The sequence below is a fragment of the Haliotis asinina genome, chromosome 15 (assembly GCF_037392515.1).
Source record: "Haliotis asinina isolate JCU_RB_2024 chromosome 15, JCU_Hal_asi_v2, whole genome shotgun sequence".
Classification (NCBI taxonomy): domain Eukaryota; kingdom Metazoa; phylum Mollusca; class Gastropoda; order Lepetellida; family Haliotidae; genus Haliotis; species Haliotis asinina.
The window spans coordinates 42,396,918-42,418,516 of NC_090294.1; the positions used below are offsets into that span (position 1 = coordinate 42,396,918).

Below are 21,599 nucleotides of genomic sequence, written 5' to 3' on the forward strand. Positions count from 1 at the left end.
CTTTGGCAAGGAGCTTGATGTCATCCATGTAGAGGAGATGAGTAAGAGGTGTTGCTGATCTGTGCTGAGGAGGCCCGGGATGGTAACCCTTCTCCCTATTGAGCTGAAAACTCAACAGATTTAGAGACAGACAAAAAGGCAAAGGACTGAAGGAGTCCCCCTGAAATATTCCCCTTCTGATTGGAATAGATTCTGAAGTCTGCACCTGTCCTTGCGAGTACATCTCAAGTTGAGTCGACCAGCAACCTATTAAAGACTTGAGTAAATCAAGTAGTCGCTCAGGGAGGTCAATACACTGAAGAGACTTCAGAATCCATTCGTGTGGGACAGAGTCATATGCCTTTTTGAAGTCAATCCAGCACATGGAGAGGTTGCGGTGGTACGTTTTAGCCTCTTCCAAAATCATTTTCTGTACAAGAAGTTGATCCTTGCACCCCCAACATTCCTTTCTCACCCCCTTCTGCTCTCTGTAAATTATCTCATTGGAAGAGCAGTAAAATGACACGAGGTTTGTCAAACACCCTGTGAATCATTTGTATTTAGACATGTGATAGGGCGGAAGTTTTTGGGATAAGTCAAGTCTTATCTGGTGAGATGTAACAGACAAACGACCTGGTTAATTTCTCATGCATTGCATGGTCATAATCACTGACACATGGTGCCTCCAGGTTACAGTCGCCAGGTATAGACCACAACTGTTTCCAGAACTATTTGTTTTATTACATTTACAATGCTTTTCCGTGATGATCGCTGACGGCATCGGGACTAGTTACATGCCGTTTTTATTATACAAAGCACAACTGATGTAGCTCAAGGCATTATCGATAAACGGGTCCTTCTCTACGTCCTCCAACAAATAGAGATGACGTTCCGATGGGATCGGTAAAAAGTGCGACGCTATGCCTGTGTAAATCTGGGTAATAGTAGAACCTATGACTTTTGTCATCTCGACCCCGAGTTGTGTCTCATGCCTAAGGTATAATTTATTGACTTCCTCGTCCGTCATTTTCCGAATTTTATCAGCAGTGATGTTTTCTAAATACTGTTTTCCCATATCACCCACGACTAGCATTACCAGTCTGTCACCCTGCTTGTTGCCTTTTTGTTACATCCTCGCTTCCGTTGCCAATGCAACGCGCACTACCGTGTAGAGTGTTATCATCCGTCGACCTCATATTACGCCAAATGCCATGTCGCTGAATATAAACGTATTTCATTGACAGCAAATACGAGTAACACCATGTCAAAGGTCGCTCACAATAAACAAATTTCATTGACCGCAAAAGCGTGTAAGATGCCACGGTTGCTCATAATACGTGACCACAAATGTTCAAAGCGCTAACAAAATCAGTCAATTGATTGTGTGGTCAAGATTCGCCTGTTTACAGGCTCTCAATTGCCATGCATCAATGCTGGAGGGAATGTAGATAGCCTGAGTGCGTATGTATAAATATTAAGCACACGAATGAAAGCGACAACATTTTCAGATGGAGAACATTTGTCTCCCTTTTCAAGGACTGCAATGCCTGCAATGATAGCTGCAGTTAGGCAACCATTTAATTGATTTAAACCTTATCAACCCGTGAAGGTCCCGGGGTAGAATAGGCCTGCAGCAACCCATACTTGCCATAAAAGGTGACTGTGCTTGTCATAAAAGGCGACTAAACGGATCGGGTGGTCAGACTCGCTCACTTGGTTGACACATGTCATCGGTTCCCAGTTGTGCAGATCGATGCTCATGTTGTTGATCACTGGATTGTCCGGTCCAGACTCGATTATTTACAGACCTCCGCAATATAGCTGGAATATTGCTAAGTGCGGTGTAAAACTAAACTCATTCACTCACTTATCGACTCCAAAAATAAAGGTCTCTGATGCAGACTCCTTTATTGCAAAAGGTACAGTTTGTTACTGACAGCCGTTCAGATAGACGTCTAGGTATTGAACCAGGGTCACATTTGCTGTGAAAATCAGTTTACGGCGGTTGAAGCGCCAGATAACCAGTTCCACATCTTCTGGTTTCATTGATGAAAAATACATCATCTACGAACATAAAACAACCATTATGAACTTTTCTTTACTAATAATTTAAATACATAATTATGTTTACGTAAGTATGAACCAAATTCATCATTTCATTGTTAATCCGTTCACAGAAATGCCACTAAGTAATCGAGGCATAAGATATTTTCTATATATCTTGGAATACCCGCCACAGAATAAACCCATGAGTATTGCTTTTTGTCATGCTCTTTTTATATCATGTTCTGGTTTGTAAACAATTCAGCTTGGACCAGACAAATCAGTAAAAATCAGAAAGCAGTTAAAACTGATCCAGGAGAGACAAACGTTTTCATCAAGTCCACAATTTACCTGAATAGGAAACACTCCGAGAACTCTGTAAATGAGATTCTGGTGATTTTCCAGTCTGTACTTAAGGCTGTTCTCCAGATTGTCTCGTATTTCCTCTTTGTATTCTTCACTTGTTAGATCTGATATACACAAGTACATACAGCGACTCAAGTTATATTAGTTGTATAACCATACTTTAGAGAGTGAAAAAGAAATATTATCTTCAAGAAAAGTAGGGGAACCTGAACCTGAAGTCTGATAGAAGGAAGACCCCTGAGGAACGTTACAATGACATTCATCTTGTGCATGCAGCATCAGTTCACGTTATCACCACTCGCAAGCACAATGCATGGGAAGCACGTGCACAACATGGAAGCCTTCTACACGTGCATGGGTTGTCATTATGAACTTTGACGTTTTGAGGCAGGTCGACAAATCATTGTAGACCCTTTTTTCCGATAATTTTCTCGCATCTGTGCATGGTCAGGGTTTACAGTGTCAAATCCATATGGTGATGCATTGTCAAAACACCCATTATTATTGTATCAACATTGATTCAATCCCATATATCTCCTTATTTCGACAATTGTACATTGAAAGTACAGTTCCCCTACGTTTTTAAGAGTGTACATCATAAAACCAATGTTCCTTTTGGGCACGACGTTTGCCTGCAAATCGCAACATCGTATATGGTGCAACTCAAAACATTTTTTACCTTCCATTCTGAAAACTACATCCGAAAAGTAAATGTGGTCTCCAGTTAGGTTCGTTGGAGGCGGGGCACTTGCAATAAGGGTTTTGTTCACTCCCAGATCAGCTGCAAGTTTTTCACCGAGGAAAAGAGATTTCACAGTGATGTCCAGTTTAGCCTCTAACAATTTCTTTTCAAGAGGGTGTATATCACACAGGCTGGATAGATTAAGAACTGGAAAGAGATCATGGTTAAGAGAGTCATGAAACTATATGGTAAGTCTTTGGTAATTCTTGAACAGCAAAAAAAAACAACCCAAAACAACGAAGCTATGGGTTCGTGAAATATGTTTTGTATCTCTCCAACAGAAATACATTACTTAATTTCCGACCCTTTTGTGTTGTTTCACGCAGTATAATTTGTTGAAATTAATGAAATATTGTACCATGGATATCCCACCTGGCTGTTGACCTTCAGTGCAGACAGAAGTAGCACATATTGTACTGATTGCAGCTGCCATTGTGATGTGATATACAACAAACATACAGGGAGTATATTGGCCAGAGTTTCAAATTGTTGAATTAAATAGAAGTGGAAGGGTGTCGGACGGCGGTTATCCGACTGTCAACATACATCGACGGGCCAAAGACGGCGCAAAAAAACAGAGCATGCGAACTCGCTGGTCAGTTATAACAGAATAAATGCTGAACGCAACCATGATCAGCACTAACAGCATTGTTTGGCTCCGACGAGATTTTCTGATCTGTCTGTGTCACACTTACTTTCACTCAATATTTACATGTGTTTGCCTGTGAATACCACACTGCAGAATAAGACACTTCCAAGTGTGGTTCAAGATCTATTGAACGCTCTATATGATGACACTCACCATCCCGCCATATAGCTTGAATAAATCTAAACTCGCTCACTCGCTCACACTCAACATTGCTCTTCTCTACATCCTAAAGGAACCCTGATGGTACTTTGGATCAACAGAGGCAGTTTAAATGTAGACTGTCAAGACTAGTGTGTACTTACTTGCTAATACTCTTGGTTTACCAACTATCTGCAAAAAGACACAAACGCATCAATTTGAATGGTGTACTTCTTAATCATATTTTGATTTCGTTGTTCTTCATTTGATAATATATTACTGCTAGATATATATTAGATGATCCTGCGCACAAAACACATTTGTGACAAGAGAGGCGGTACAACGAATTGGGCGACTGCACTTGGCTGCTACAGGTAGCTTGACGATTATGCACGTGCAATACATGCTAACCGTGACATGAAATCAACACCGCTACTGATTAACATCTGTCTCGCTACTGTGTAACACCAGTCTCACTACTGTTTTACACCTGTCTAAAAAAATGTTAAACAGATTTCAGTTGTAGTAAAAAATGTCCAAGTTCGGAAAACATGGGCAGATAATTCATTCTCAGGCAAGGGAGATAGCATACAATGTTATCATGTATATGGACAATAATTGTGCAACCAAAGCAGATTCTCTTTCACAAAGTAGCCTTGCTACTGGATTCTCAACGGCAACTTTAAAGCGCATTAAGGCAGAAGGTGGTAGGAGTGCGAGTGGACCTACATTTGTCAGTCCCACCAAGTTGCAAAACCCAAAACGTGCAGTTACAAACTTGATGATTTCGACCGGTGTGCAGTCCGTCAATTTGTACAAGGTTTATATGGCGTAAAAAAACAACTACCCATTCTGGATACGATGTATGATATGGCAAAGTGCCAGTTGAACTAAGGGTTCTAAGGAAAGTTTTCGAAAAAATCTCAAAGACATGGGTCAGTGAGTGAGTGAGTTAATATTTTACGTCACATCGGCATTATCTCAGCCATATCGTGACGAGAACATTTACATGAAATATATGCATGTGGTAAAATCTGTCAACGAAGGACAGTAAAACAACTAGAATATCACAATTTCAATTAAAACTAGCATGGAAAGTTAAAACTAATAGCACTATTTAGAAAATACAATATAAAAAACAGACTATAGATCGCCAACAACAGAAGGTAGATCACCACACTAGGGTGAGTGAGTGAGTGAGTTAAAATTTAACGTCACATCGGCAATATCTCAGCCATATCGTGACGAGAACATCTAATATCAAAATTAATTATGTGTCTGCTATAAAACCTGTCAACGACGGACAGTAAAACAACTAGAATATCACAAATGGAATTAAAACTAGCATGGAAAGTTAAAAATAACAACACCATTTGGACAATACACTATAAAATCAGGCTATAGATCGCCAACAACTGAAGGTAGATCACCATACTAGGACCATGGGGACTTACAGTACCTTTGCTACCTACATGGACCCTAGATGGATTTACACCATCACTTCAGCCGCTGGCGAGTGTACAATATGCTAGCCACAATTAAAACAACACGAATACTACGATTAAAAACAGTGGTAGACTTAAATTTACTATCAATGTTTTTGGACTTACGTACCCTCTCAGGAGGACAATAATTTTACAATACTTCAACCCCCTTTGAGGGTACAGCCACTAACAATTCTAGTTACGAATCCAAACTACCAATTATTAAAATACATCTTTTTACAGAAACATATTGCTCAAAATTCAGTCAAAAAATCAATTTCTTTTAAAAAATCAAGAATTAAATGAAAACTAACGCTGCTAAAAAGATCCTTCATTGTTTTAACTGAAAAATACATATCCCTTGTGATGGAGAATTCAACACAGTCAAGCAGAATATGCTTGACTGTAACTCTCTCATCACAAGGGATACAGAAAGGAGGATCCTCACCTTTTAACAGGTACGCATGAGTATATCTAGTGTGTCCAATACGACATCGTCGTAGAATAACCTCTTCAAATCTGGACTGACAACCCAAGTGGGTATAGCCAATGTAAGGTTTTATCTCATGTAATTTATTCATACCCACTTGGGTGTCCCACTTCTTCTGCATCAGGTCACGGATATAACATCTAATGGTGGCTTTGTAATCAGTGTAAGGAATAAGCAGTGGTGTCACAGATTTGTTGAGTGCTGCTTTAGCAGCAAGGTCAGCCAATGTGTTACCAGAGATCCCTACATGGCTGGGTAACCAACAGAAGACGATGTCGTATTGGCCAGTAGCAAGATCATTATACAATTCAATAATTTCTATTAAAAGTGGATGTTTACAAGAAATATTTTTAATAGCCTGAAGGCAAGAAAGAGAGTCGGAATAAATTATATATTGTTTGCGTTTAGGGTGTCTCTGAATATACCTAAGAGCTGTCAATATGGCGTTAGCCTCTGCGGTAAAAATAGAACTATTATCGGGTAATCTAGAAGATATTGTTCTGGATCCAATGACAGTGGCACAAGCCACAGCGCCACCGTCCTTGGACCCATCTGTAAATAAGGATTTATAATTGCTATATTTATGTTTCAATTGATTATATTCTTGTTTATACTGTAATTCGTTGGTTTCTGATTTTTTAAATGTCGTTAATGTTAGGTCAACTTGTGGCCTAACCAATTGCCAAGGAGGAGAAGAAAGAAGACGGGAAGGAGCTATATTTTCCAGCTCGATGCTAGAGGCTGCAAGAAATTGCTTAATTCTGAGCCCAAGAGGCGGAACAAGGGAAGACTTTTTGGTATACAAATCCTCGTAGAGAGGATTAAAGACACAATTAAATGCGGGATTAGACTCTTTTGAAGCTAATTTTGTAATGTATTGTAAAGATAGTTTTAAACGACGTAAGTTGAGAGAAGGCTCATCAGCTTCGACGTATAGACTGTCAATAGGAGAGGTTCTAAAAGAACCAAGACAAAGTCTTAGGCCTTGGTGGTGCACAGGATCAAGTAGTTTTAGGTTGCTTTGACAAGCTCCACTATATACGATGGAGCCGTAATCAAGTTTAGATCGGATCAGTGATCTATATAAGTGAAGAAGGGTAGACTGATCCCCTCCCCATTTTGAATTTGAAACAACCTTTAATAAATCGAGTGCCTTCAGGCATTTGGCTTTGAGGGATTTAATATGCGGTAAAAAGGTCAAATGTGAGTCAAAAATAAGTCCCAAGAATTTAGCCTCCTTGACCACTTTGATTGGGGTACCACTGAGAAATAGTTCTGGGTCCTTATGGGGTTTGTATTTACGACAGAAGTGTATACAATTGGTTTTTGATTTAGAAAATTTGAAGCCGTTTTCAAGACACCATTTATCTATTTTGTTTAAACACAGCTGCAGTTGCCGTTCAATAGTATGCATATTTTTACCACGGCAAGAAATATTAAAATCATCCACAAATAAAAATCCATCGATTAAATCGTTTAAAACTTTAGGTAAACTGTTGATCTTGATGCTAAAAAGAGTGACAGACAAAATACTGCCTTGTGGAACACCCTGATCCTGATTATAATGATCAGACAGGATAGAACCCACGCGGACTTGAAATTGCCTGTTATTTAAAAATTTGGCTATGAATCCATGGGGGAGAGGAAAGAAGACGGGAAGGAGCTATATTGTTCAGCTCAATACCAGCAGCAGCAATAAACGGCTTTATTCTGAGCCCAAGAGGTGGAACAAGAGAAGACTGTTTGCTATACAAATCCTCATAAAGGGGATTGAAGACACAGTTATATGCAGGGTTAGATTCGTTAGAGTATAGTTTTATGATATATTGTAAAGATAATTTGATACGGCGTTGTGCAAGAGATGGTTCATCGGCCTCAACGTAAAGACTGTCAATAGGTGAAGTTCTGAAGGACCCAAGACAAAGTCTTAGACCTTGGTGATGGACAGGATCAAGAAGTTTAAGATTGCTTTTGCAGGCTCCACCATAGACGATGGAGCCATAATCAAGTTTAGAACGAACGAGTGATCGATATAAATGGAGAAGGGTAGCTTGATCCCCTCCCCATTTTGAATTTGAAACCACTTTCAACAAGTCAAGAGCTTTCAGGCATTTACTTTTAAGTGATTTAATATGTGGTAAAAACGTTAAGTGTGAATCAAAGATTAGACCCAAGAACTTGGCTTCCTTCACAACTTTAATGGGCGTCCCATCTAGAGACAGTTCAGGGTCTTTATGTGGTTTGTATTTTCGACAAAATTGTATGCAGTTAGTTTTCGATTTAGAAAATTTAAAGCCGTTTTCAAGACACCATTTATTAATCCTGTTTAAACACAACTGCAATTGCCGTTCAATGGTATGCATATTTTTACCACGACAAGAAATATTAAAATCATCCACAAATAACGATCCATCAATTGAATCGTTTAAAACTTTAGATAAACTGTTGATCTTGATGCTAAAAAGAGTGACTGACAAAATACTGCCTTGTGGAACACCCTGATCCTGATTGTAATGATCAGACAGGGTAGAGCCCACGCGGACCTGGAATTGCCTGTTATTTAAAAATTTGGCTATGAATTCAGGCAAACGACCTCGCAAACCGAAATCACGTAAATCTCTTAAAATACCATATTTCCAGGTTGTGTCATATGCTTTCTCAAGATAAAAAAAGATAGACACAGCATGTTGTTTATTAATCAGCGCATTTTTCACAAATGATTCTAAACGCACTAAGTGATCGACAGTACTTCTGTTTTTACGGAAACCACACTGTATATCTGTGATAAGATTATTTGTTTCCAAGTACCAAACAAGTCGATTATTTATCATGCATTCCATGGTCTTGCAAACACAGCTAGTTAGTGAAATAGGTCGATAATTGGACGGATCCGTATGATCACGTCCAGGTTTAGGTATTGGTACTACTATGGCGTCACGCCATGACGGAGGAAAGTTACCCGATGTCCAAATATCATCTAAAATATTGAGAAGCGTTTCTAGGCAGGATTCTGGTAAATGTTTCAGGAGTTGATAATGGATGTTATCAGCTCCTGTAGCAGTATCATGGGCTTGATCAAGAGCAGTATGGAGTTCATGAATAGAAAACGTTTCATTATAATCTTCCCCATTATCAGAATTGAAATTAATAATTTTCTTTTCTTGTTGTTTTTTGTATTGCTGAAATTTAGGTGTATAATTCGAAGAGGAAGAATGTTTAGCGAGGGTTTCACCCAGTTTCTTCGCAATATCTGACTTATCAGTAAGTAATTGATCTCCATGTTTAAGATGATGGACACTAGATTTAGTACCTTTACCTTTAATTTTCTGGACCATGTTCCATACCTTGGACATAGGTGTCCGAGAATTTATTTTGGATACATAATTTTGCCAAGATTGACGTTTGTTCTGTTTAAAAGTACGCCTCGCTTTAGCATTTAAAATCTTAAATTTATTGAAATTATGCACCATAGGATGGCGACGGAAATAATATTCTGCTTTTTTCCTTGCCTTCCTAGCTTGTTTGCATTCATCGTTGAACCATGGTTTTCTTATGTGTGGAACTGCAGAGGACTTTGGTATACACTCATCAGCTATGGAATTCAGTTCCTCAGAAAAACATTGAATAGCATCAGGAACGTCAATAAAAAGTTCAGGTTTAAGTTTTTCAGCACACAGTGTTTCATATAAAGCCCAGTTAGCCTTTTTAAAATTCCGCCTTGATGATGGAGGAACATCAGATGGAGTTATAGATTTTAATATAGTAGGGAAATGGTCACTTCCACAGAGATCATTGTGGACTGACCACTCAAACTCATTACGTAGTGAAGAGTCTGCAAAAGACAGATCTAGAGAAGAGTAGGTGCCGGTTGCAGGGTGCAGATAAGTGCTTGAATCATCATTGTATAAACATAAGTCATTATTGGAGATAAAATCTTCCAGTATTTGACCTTTTGAGTTAGTGTTTGTACCACCCCATAGCGGGTTATGGCCATTGAGATCACCCATTATGATACACGGCTTTGGGAGTTGATCATAGAGATCTTGCAGATCTGACTGTTGGAGTGCTGAGGAAGGCGGTATATACAAAGAGCATAGTGTAAAAGTAACGTGAAGAGTAAGTCTCACTGCAACGGCCTGGAGGTTAGTTTTAAGAGCTACAGAACTATGGATAACATCTTGTTTAACGAGGATTGAAGATCCTCCAGTGGCCCTGTCACCCGAAGGGGAAAAATAATTGTATGCATCAAACTGACGTAAATTAAAAGCATCTGTCCGTTTCAGGTATGTTTCCTGTAAACAGAAAGCTGCTGGTGCAAAGTCTTGGACTAATAGCTGTAGTTCATTAAGATTAGTCCTTAATCCTCTACAATTCCATTGTATTATATTTTTGAAAAAAACTATGGTGGGTTGATTGGGGATCTACCCCGCACTTTCTTAGAGGGCGACAAGCTATGTGCCCGAGGATGGATGTTATCAGACACATCCATATCTTCTAGTGACCCAAACTTCTTAAATAATTTGATCTTGTCTGACCCTTTAGGAGCTCGATTTGGTCTTGAAGTGTCTGATCTTGATTTGATCTTTGTTTTACCTGTCTGTTTCTCATTCTTCCCTGGTTGTGATCCAAGTTGAGAAACGGGAGATTGGTGCTGAGAAAAGTTCTGCTGATCAGGAAGTAAATCTGCTGTCTGTGTTGATTGCTCAGGAGAAAGATTTTTTGGAATGTCTGTGTTTATCCACGTCAGGTCTGTTTGACAGGCATGTGACAAGGTAATGACTTGAGAAGCATTTTCTTTGTTGGTCATTTCTGATGGCTTTCGGGCGATGGAGGCATAAGTTTCATTAGTATCCCTTGACTGTATCAACTTTTTGGCTTCAGCAAAACTGACATTATTAGTGTATTTAATCCTGTTGATCTCCATCTGCTTTTTCCAAGAGGGACAATCCTTAGAAAATGCTGAATGATTTCCATTGCAGTTGGCACATTTTTTGGAGCTACTTTCACAATCTTCTGTTACATGAGTAGTCTCAGCACAGTGAGCACATGTAACAGACAATGTGCAAGTCTTCACACCATGTCCAAACTTCTGGCATTTGAAACATCTCAGAGGATTGGGGATGTATGCATCAACAGTAACGCTGTAGTCACCTGCCCTGATTGAGTTGGGTGGATTTGGCGCAGAAAAAGAAAACAGGTATGTGTTAGTTGGAACACTTTCATTGTTTTTTCGACTGGAAAATCTTTTGACATACATCACACCTTGATCCTTCATTTCCGATGCAATGTCAATCTCGGTCATATCTGCAAATAGACGATCTCGGTCTCGTACAATACCTTTACTGGTGTTCAGTGTTCTATGTGCAGAGACCTTAACCGGAACTCCAACAAACGTTTCAATGGACAATAGGTTAGTTGCTTGCTGTTTTCTATTACATTCAAGTAATAAACATCCTGAACGCAAGCGTTTCACATCTTTAATATCTCCTGCTATTCCATGGATACCTTTAGATATCGCAAATGGATTCAGCTTTAAAGGAGTATTATCAAGCGTCTCAAGGATCAGAAAACGAGGCCAGTAATCAATAGATTTGGAGGGTCGCTGTTCATCATCATCATCATTGTCGAGTTGGCGTTTCGTTTTTTTGTTTGGGGTTTGGTATTCCATGGTAAGTTAGTATGAATTCGTCATCCGAGCTCCCCACCCCCCACGGAGTATCACAAGGACAATGCTAAGAGCAGGCGGGTTTCCAGCCTGCAGCACCAAGGATACCCGGATGATATACTCAAGCAGAATAATCAGCAAGTAATTATTCCACCAGATTGGCCCATGAGCCACTGCCTTCTGGACATAGGACTCAAGGCAAGATACGAAATTTGAGTTATTTAATCGTAAAATAGATATATCATCACAAAGCCATGACAACTGACAAAAGACAAAATGGTTTCTAAAAATTTATGCTGTAAAATTTACATGTACAGGGCTTAGCATGACCAGCCGATTGGTTGAACCGGGCCCATTCAACCTCCCGTCTAGGTGAAGTAAGGGTCGAAGGGGTGTGTTGAGCAAAGGGAACGCGGTCACAGGCCCCCAGTGCCCTCAACCCCCAGACTCCCGTCCTCCACCGACACAGGGCCGCAACCCACGGCAAACAGGATGGTGGACCAAATATGCCCCCGGGTCCACAACGGGGGTGCCGGCGAGCTCTTCGCGTTACCCAGCACCCACCACGAGGAGGTGGCTCGCCACGGGTGCCACCACACTAGGGACCATGGGGACTTACAGTGCCTTTGCTTCCTACATGGACCCTAGTTGGATTTACACCATCCCTTCAGCTGCTGGCGATTGTACGAAAATTTAGCCAAAATTAAAAGAACATAAATACTACGATTAAAAACCTGGTAGACTTAAATTTACTGTGAATGTTTATGGACTTACGTACCCTCTCAGGAGGACAATAATTTTACAATACTTCAACCCCCTTTGAGGGTACAGCCATCAACAATTCAAGTTACTAATCTAAACTACCAATAATTAAAATGCAACTATCTACAGAACATAATAATCAGAATTCATTCATGAAAGCAATTTCTTTTAAAAATCCAGTGATTAAATGAGCACTAACTGTGTTAAAAAGATCTGACATTGTTTTAACATTAAAATATTTATCCCTTGTGATGGAGAATTCAACACAGTCAAGCAGGATATGCTTGACCGTGGTTCTCTCATCACAAGGGATGCAAAATGGAGGATCCTCACCTTTAAGCAAATGTTTATGGGTATATCTTGTGTGGCCAATACGACATCGTCTCAAAATAACCTCTTCAAATCTGGACCGACGACCCAAGTAGGTGTAACCAATATACGGTTTTATTTCATGTAATTTATTAATACCTACTTGGGTGTCCCACTTCTTCTGCATCAGGTCACGGATATAAGATCTAATGCAAGCTTTGTAATCTGAATATGGAATAAGAAGAGGCGTCACAGATTTGTTGAGTGCTGCTTTAGCAGCAAGGTCAGCCAGTGTGTTACCAGAAATGCCTACGTGGCTGGGTAACCAACAGAAGACGATGTCGTACTGGCCAGTAGCAAGATCATTATATAATTCAATAATTTCAAGTAAAAGTGGATGTTTACAAGAAAGATTTTTAATCGCCTGAAGGCAAGAGAGAGAGTCGGAATAGATTATATATTGTTTATGTTTATGGTGTCTTTGAATATATTTAAGAGCTGTTAATATGGCGTTAGCCTCAGCGGTAAAAATAGAACTGTTGTCTGGTTATCTAGAAGATATTGTTCTGGATCCAATGACAGTAGCACAAGCTACTGCGCCACCGTCCTTGGACCCATCTGTAAATAAAGATTTGTATGTATTATAGTTCCTTTTTAATTGATTATATTCTTGTTTATATTGTAATTCATTTGTTTCTGATTTTTTAAACCTCGTCAGTGTTAGGTCAACTTCGGGTCTAACTAACTGCCAAGGTGGAGACGAAAGTAGACGGGAAGGAGATATATTGGCTAGCTCAATGCCGCAAGCAGACAGAAAAGGTTTTACTCTAAGTCCCAGAGGCGGAACAAGAGAAGACTTTTTATTGTATAGATCCTCATAAAGAGGATTAAAAACACAATTAAATGCAGGATTGGCCTCATTAGAATATAGTTTTGTTATATACTGTAAGGAGAGTTTTATACGTCGTTGAGTAAGAGATGGCTCATCGGCCTCGACGTAAAGACTGTCAATAGGAGAAGTTCTAAATGACCCAAGACATAGTCTTAGACCTTGATGGTGGATAGAATCAAGTAGTTTGAGGTTGCTTTTACAGGCTCCACCATAAACGATGGAGCCGTAATCAAGTTTCGAACGGATGAGAGATCTGTATAAATGGAGTAGGGTAGTTTGGTCTCCTCCCCACTTTGAATTGGAAACAACTTTTAACAGATCAAGTGCCTTCAGGCATTTAGTTTTAAGGGATTTAATGTGGGGTAGAAAAGTTAGATGTGAGTCGAAAATAAGACCCAAGAACTTGGCCTCCTTTACTACTTTGATGGGGGTGCCATTCAGAAATAGTTCTGGATCTTTATGCGGTTTGTACTTTCTGCAGAAATGCAAGCAATTTGTTTTTGTTATAGAAAATTTAAACCCGTTTTCAAGTGACCATTTTTCAATTTTATTGAGACAGATTTGTAATTTCCTCTCTATTGTATGCATATTTCTACCTCTACAAGAAACATTAAAATCATCCACAAATAGGGATCCATCTACTGAATCACTTAAAACCTTAGAAAGACTATTGATTTTAATACTAAATAAAGTCACAGACAAAATACTGCCTTGTGGAACACCCTGATCTTGATGAAAATAATCTGACAGGGTTGATTCCACACGTACTTGAAACTGCCTGTCATTTAAAAAATTAGATATAAACTGAGGCAAGCGACCTCACAACCCAAAAAACGTAAATCTTTCAAAATGCCATGCTTCCAAGTAGTATCATATGCTTTTTCGAGATCAAAAAAGATTGATACTGCATGTTGTTTTTTAATGAAAGAATTTTTTACAAATGATTCCAAACGAACCAAGTGGTCAATTGTGCTTTGGTTTTTACGAAAACCACATTGTATATCAGTAATCAGATTGTTGGTTTCCAAAAACCAAACTAAGCGATTATTTACCATTCGCTCCATGGTTTTGCAAACGCAGCTAGTTAAGGAAATAGGTCGGTAATTTGATGGATCTGTATGATCCCTCCCAGGCTTTGGAATAGGAACAACTATGGCTTTTCGCCATGAAGGGGGAAAATGTTGTGTTATCCAAATATGGTCAAAAATGCCAAGTAACGTTTCGAGACATGATTCAGGCAAGTGTTTTAAGAGTTGGTAATGAATATCATCAGGTCCTGTTGCAGTATCGTGAGCCTGTGATAACGCAGTATGAAGTTCGTGTAATGAAAATACCTCATTATAATCTTCACCATTATCAGATTTAAAATTTACTGGTTTCTTCTCTTGGTGTGTTTGATAAGTCTGGAATTTTGGATGATAATTTGAGGAGGACGAATGTTTAGCCAAAGTTTCACCCAACTTGTTTGCAATATCACATTTTTCAGTTAGTATGCTATTATCATTTTTGAGATGCTGAATACTACTGGATTTGTAACCCTTGCCTTTAATTTTTTGGATCATATTCCATACCCTTGACATAGGAGTACGGGAATGTATTTTGGAAACGAAATTTTTCCAAGTATGACGTTTAATGTGTTTAAAAGTTCGTCGAGCTTTAGCGTAACTGATTTTTACATTATTTAAGTTATGAACAGTGGGATGAAGACGAAAATATTTCTCTGCTTTCTTCCTCTTTTTCCTAGCCTGTTTGCATTCATCATTAAACCATGGTTTACGGATGTGCGGATTTACAGAGGACTTAGGAATAGTTTCATCAGCTATATGTTTTAGTTTGTCTGAGAACATTTTAATTGGATCAGGTACATCCATGAAAAGGTCTGGTTTAAGTTCTATAAGGCAGGTGGCCTGAAATAATGGCCAATTGGCCTTTGAAAAATTCCATCTTGTTACTGGCGGATCATCGGAAGGGTTAATTGCTGTAAGTAGTGTAGGAAAATGGTCACTACCACAAAGATCATTACGGACTGACCATTCAAACTCATTATAAACGTTTGAATCAGTGAGTGACAGGTCTAAAGACGAATATGTTCCCGTTCTAGGATGTAAATACGTGTCAGAACCATCATTGAATATACATAAATTATTATCAGATATAAACTCTTCAAGAACTTTCCCTTTACTGTTGGTATCAGGACTTCCCCATAATGGGTTATGTCCATGGAGATCACCCATTATGATACAGGGTTTTGGTAATTGGTCATACAAATCTTGAAGATCATTCTGATGGAGAATGGAAGAAGGGGAGATATACAAGGAACAAAGGGTAAGGGTTATATGTAAAGTAAGACGAACAGCAACAGCCTGAAGATTGGTTTTAAGTGGAACAGGGCTATGAATAGTACCATGTCTCACCAATATGGAAGATCCACCAGTGGCTTTGTCACCAGGGGGTGAAAAAGAATGATAAGAATGGTATTTACGCAATTCGAATTTATCAGTTTGTTTCAAGTATGTTTCTTGAAAACTAAATGCTGATGGTTTATAATCCTGTGCTAGTAATTGTACTTCATTAAAATTGGTCCTAAGTCCTCTGCAATTCCATTGGATTAAGGAATTACTGTTCATTTAATAGTAGGCGGTAGTACTGGGGACCGACTTTTCCCCTTCCGAGGCGAACTGCTTCTATTTCGCGCACGGGGATGAGGAGAGACGTCCATGTCTTCTAAAAGTTGAAACTTGTTATAGACTTGTACAGGATCACGTGATCCCTTTTGTACTCGATCAGATTTTTGTCTATAATCTACTTTATGACAAGGATTTTTCACTGCAGGAGATACTGTTTGTGAGTCAGTCTGGCAAGCTGATGTTGCATCATTCTTATCAACAGCAGAATCTGATGTACTTAAAGTATGTTTGTCAGCTTTAACCCAGGTGATATCTGTCTGACATGAAACAGACTGAACAGATTTAGCATGAGGGCGAGCAACGACAGCAGAGTATGTTATACTTGATGACTGAGGCGAGGCTGCATTTACTAAACGTTTTGCCTCATGATAATTGACATTCTTTTGAGTTTTGATTTTGATAATTTCATATTCACGTTTCCAGATTTCACATGACTTTGATGAAGACATATGGTCTCCAAGACAATTAACACATTTTGGAGAAGACAAACAGTCAGAACCTTCATGATCTTCTTCACCACATCTGTAGCATGTTGCACGATTCCTGCAAGATTGGGCACCGTGACCAAACTTTTGACACTTGTAACAACGAAGTGGATTTGGAATATATTGCTCCACTTCGATATTACAATATCCAGCTTTGATATACTTTGGGTGTTTCGGTTGTGAAAAAGAAATCAAATAAGTATTTGTATTGAAAGTTTCTCCATTTTTCTTAAAAGTGAATCGTTTGACATGAGTGACTCCTTGATTTTGTAGTTCAGTGGCGATTTCTGTTTCGCGCATGTGGGCAAGCCACCGGTCTCTGTCTCTCAAGATGCCTTTGCTGCTGTTTAAAGACGTATGTGGAGAAACAGATACTGCAGTATTTGCAAGCTGTTTTGTACCTATGAGGGTAGCTGATTGTTTCGCTGTTTTACACTCTATGAGGAGAAACCCAGATCTATTTTTTGTAACAGCTTGGACATCACCAACAAGTCCATAAATTGCTTTTGATGTGGCAAATGGATTGAGTTTTAGAGGTTCACCGTCAGTAGAAGACACAACCAAAAATCTACTCCATGTATCCGGTATTCTGTTTGTAGCACTGTCCTCGTCAGAGGACAAACACTCATCTAGTGCTCGTTTATGTTTTTTGGGTTGAGCCATGGTTAATAATAGAAAGTTCACCATCCCAGCTCCCCACCCTCCACCGAGTATCACATGGACAATGCTATATACCAGTGGCTCTCCGACTGGCAGCACCAAGGATACTGGAATGGTATACTCCAGCAGAAGATTAATTCAAAATTAATCGATCCACCAGATTGGCCCATGAGCCACCGCCTTCTGGGCAAAGTTCAGAACATCAGTATTCAAATCTAAAAGTTTTATGTGAATGAAAAAGCCAAGGCCAAAATTGAAACAATACAAAATCAAATCTGTGCAATTACATAAATAATCCACGCACAGGGCTTGGCATGACCAGCCGATTGGTCGAACCGGGCCCATTCGACCACCCGTCTAGGCGAAGTCAGGGCCAAAGTGGTGTATTGAACACGGTTACAGGTCCCTATTGCCCTCAACCACCAGGATCCCTTCCTCCGCCGACACAGGGACGCAACCCACGGCAAACGGGTTGGTGGACCAAATATCCCCCCGGGTCCACTACGGGGGTGTCGGCGAGCTCTTAGCATTACCCAGCACCCACCACGAGGAGGTGGCTCGCCACGGGTGCCCAAAGACATGGGATTTAGGTGGCAAAAAAGCAGTCCAACCGTAAACTTTTAATGGAACTAAAGACTAAAGCGTTTGCAATACTTCCGTGCAATAAAGAAATACAGAGAAGAAAATCGAACACTCATCTTCATCAATGAAACATGGTTGCATGTACACCACATTGTCCCAAAGTGTTGGCAACTTGAGGGTCTGGCACCGGACCTCGGCTTTATGTGGTTCATGCAGGGGGTTAAAACGGTTTTGTTCCCAATGCTTTGCTTGTTTTTGATTCCAAACTCAAATCAGCAGACTATCATGATGAGATGAACTTTGATAATTTTTTAAAATGGCTCCTGGGAAAGTTGATCCAAAACCTTCAACTGCACTCTGTCATCGTTATGGATAATGCACCATATCATAGCAAGCAAGTGGACAAATGTCCAACAACCGCCAACAGAAAAGATGACATAAAAGCGTGGCTACAAAGGCACAATATCTCATTTGATGAGAAAATGCTTAAAGCCGAACTATTGTTTCTTGCAAAATCCAACAAATCGGGCCCTGTCTACAGAGTAGACACGATGTTGAAGCAACATGGTCATGATGTACTACGTCTCCCGCCATACCACGCAGAACTAAACCCGATTGAGTTAATGTGGGCAAATGTGAAAAATTATGTCGCTTCACAAAAGTTGCAGTTCACAAAAAGTTCCTTAAGAGTTGCCATAAATGAAAGGATCTCTGCAATCGGTGCAAATGAATGGTCGGAATGTTGTAAACATGTTAAAACAATTGAAGATGGTTACTGTCAACGCGAAATCGCAGTAGAAAGGGAAATTGACAGACTAGTGATTGACTTAGGAGTTGCAAGTGATTCACACACCGAGACTGATTCAGAGAGTGATAATTAAAGCATAAGTCAGTTAGTCCGTCTAATTTTCCAGCATTGTTGTGTCTTGTATAATATTTGACACATACTATATCAGGTTTTTACTGTTCCCATACTTTGTCATAAAAAAGAGTAATCTTTGGTGAATTGTCTGTATTTTATAATTTTTTAGTCACTGATAAATCTACTGAGTACTGAGTAATCCCCAAACCGACAAATTTGTGTACAAAGACATTTCTCACTGACTTATCAATGTCAAAAGGTATTTTCAGTTTCCTGTACACAATTTTGGTGACCATAATAAAAATATGACAGAAATTTGGAAGTATTTTTTGAACACTTACCATTTCTCTGGAACCGGTTATATAAATTTTCAAGACATGTATTACCGGTCGATCACCAGCGGAATTATGGACGAAAATCAGCCGAAAATCATACGGAGAAATAGGAACAAAATTATGGGATAAAAATATTTCCCCCTTGCTACTCTGATTTAGCCACCACCATTCAGTAACAGAAAACTTTTAACATATTAAAAAGTTAAATGAAACACAATTAACTCTATGTAGTTATTATCTATTTAATATTTAGCAGACGAAAAGTCAACTTTACCCATTAAAACAACACCGCATATTCCTTCGAATGATAAGAGTGCAATTTCAGGCATAAGATACTGATATTCCACGCTAACCTTTAGTTAAGACGAAGACAAATAGATGATTGGGGCACTGACAAGCATTTTAGATATTCAACAATTTTGTTTTAAAAAAACCCAGGAAAATGTCATTTACTTCGTGAAATGGATCGGTGGTCCTAAACATATTTGCTCAGTATACTGTGTTGATTCAATTCGTTGGGATTGTACCTGTTCCCAAATCGAGTGTGCTACAACAATTCATGCGTGAAACGCACTGGGAAAATGAACTTCTCGATATTTATCAGACAACCTGTCTCCCTCTTGTTTCAAGTGGATCGTTCTGTAGGGCGTTCCCAAGTATGCAAATTGGGGTCATTTGTCAGGTCGTGGACCATCTTATATGTGTTTACCAGTAGCCAATCAATTACATGAATGCTGAATCCGCAAAAGGCATTTAGAGTAACTGTATCTAAATTTTCCTTACCTTGAAGATGAAATCAGCATCGCCTGTATCTTTCAAAATTCTGTTTATAGTAGCCATGGTGTTCTCTTCATCAGCGACACCTGTTGGTTCAGAGATATCGACAAGGAAACGAGAGTAGTCTTCGCATCTTGCAAGGCCCAGCAGGAGCATTATGGCCACAATGACGAGTGTAGGACGTTCCATTGTTGTATGTTAATGTGAAACAAACTCCTTACTGATTCACCACACTTGAAGTTCCCATATATACTGAGAGAGAGGTATAGCAATGGAAAGGTCCATTTACGAAAAGGGGCGTTAAGTTGCAAACTGCACGAGCACAAATCCTATATCTAATGAATCATGTGATCAGACACAGATGAAGCTGGGAATGAACTCTACATCATCTGAATCCAGGTGATTTCTAGAGATAATGCTTTGCCAGTGTTGCTACAACCAATCACAGTTCGACGATTACAGTACTCCGCATTCACATCAACTGATTGGTGAAATGCAATATTCGCCTTCTACTGTTCATTCCAGAAAACGCAGTCAGTAGTACGATTAATTACCATACGCATTGTGGTGCTACAGCACGATAACCATTGCTCTCAACATCAACTGACACTTTCTGTGGTCAGGAGTGATGTTGCGTGTACAGCAGATGGAGTGAGTTTAGGTTTAGTTTTAAGCCGCTCTCAGCAATGTTCAAGCTATACGGCGGCAGCTGTTGGAGTGACGAACATGTTTCATGAACATAAAACATAAATACAATATTTTGAAAAATGCAATATTTTGATATGACAAGCGTGGGATGTTTCATCGCTGAATGAAAGGCTTCAATACTATATGACATGATGTCTGTAGGTTTAGCACAATACAAACAGCTGCTGTAAAGTACGATAATGTACTAGCTTCCAGTACAACAAAGGATAAGCTATAAGACCCTCTGCTTCTTGTACCAATGTCTGTCGGGGGATGCTCCAGAGTATCTCCGTGCCTGTATCGTACCTTATATCCCGGCTCGATCTTTGAGTCCAAAAATTTGCTGACTATCCCAGTTACCAAACCAGTTTCCTATAGACAGAGATCCTTCTATTTGCAGATGCGACTGAGTGGAAGCAGTTCCCAAAATACATTAAAGAATCTGACACTTTCTCTCTGTTTAAATCCAGCCTCAAAACCTATCTCTATAAGCAGGCATTCTGTGATGAGTCATGTCGGTGAAGCTTAGAGCATGACGTATTCATGGAGTCATTTAAAATGTCTCTATCGCCCTCGAAAAACACGTTTATGGTTAACAACGGGGAGAGTTCCATGGATATACTTCGTCATTATTGATAACACTGTCGTTACTAATTCTTCCTTGCCAACAGTGTCGTTACTGATATACTATCCTATAAATATACGCAAAGACGAGAATTCTGATGCGAAAATGTTATTTCTTTTCAAACAGGAATATTACACCAGTTTAGAAGAAGTTTATGTCTCCACATACAAATGGAACTGTTCGAAAACAGAGACGTTGAGCGGCATGGTGACGACGTGTCACGACCCCGACGTCGGGTTTCTGTTCCGTACAGTTTGACCGGATACCCTCTAAAGTCAAGGCACCCTGGCTGCTGTGCTCTCAACCGTGGCAGTACGATCACGCAACTGTAATACCCGGATGTGCCCATCTTGGGCTGCAGTGGTAACTCAAAGTCTGCC

At 39.5% G+C, this 21,599-nt stretch overlaps 1 protein-coding gene across 1 annotated transcript; it reads right to left on the reverse strand.

Annotated features, from left to right (window-relative positions):
* Positions 1-1,870: 1,870 nt before the first annotated feature.
* LOC137266307 (uncharacterized) lies at positions 1,871-20,524 on the reverse strand. Its single transcript, XM_067801792.1, has 5 exons — positions 19,914-20,524; positions 4,082-4,109; positions 3,068-3,277; positions 2,374-2,492; positions 1,871-2,043 (listed from the first exon to the last, which is right to left on the reverse strand). Exons 1-5 carry the CDS (start codon positions 20,094-20,096, stop codon positions 1,909-1,911), a joined length of 675 nt encoding a protein of 224 aa, XP_067657893.1. The 5' UTR covers positions 20,097-20,524; the 3' UTR covers positions 1,871-1,908.
* Positions 20,525-21,599: the final 1,075 nt, after the last annotated feature.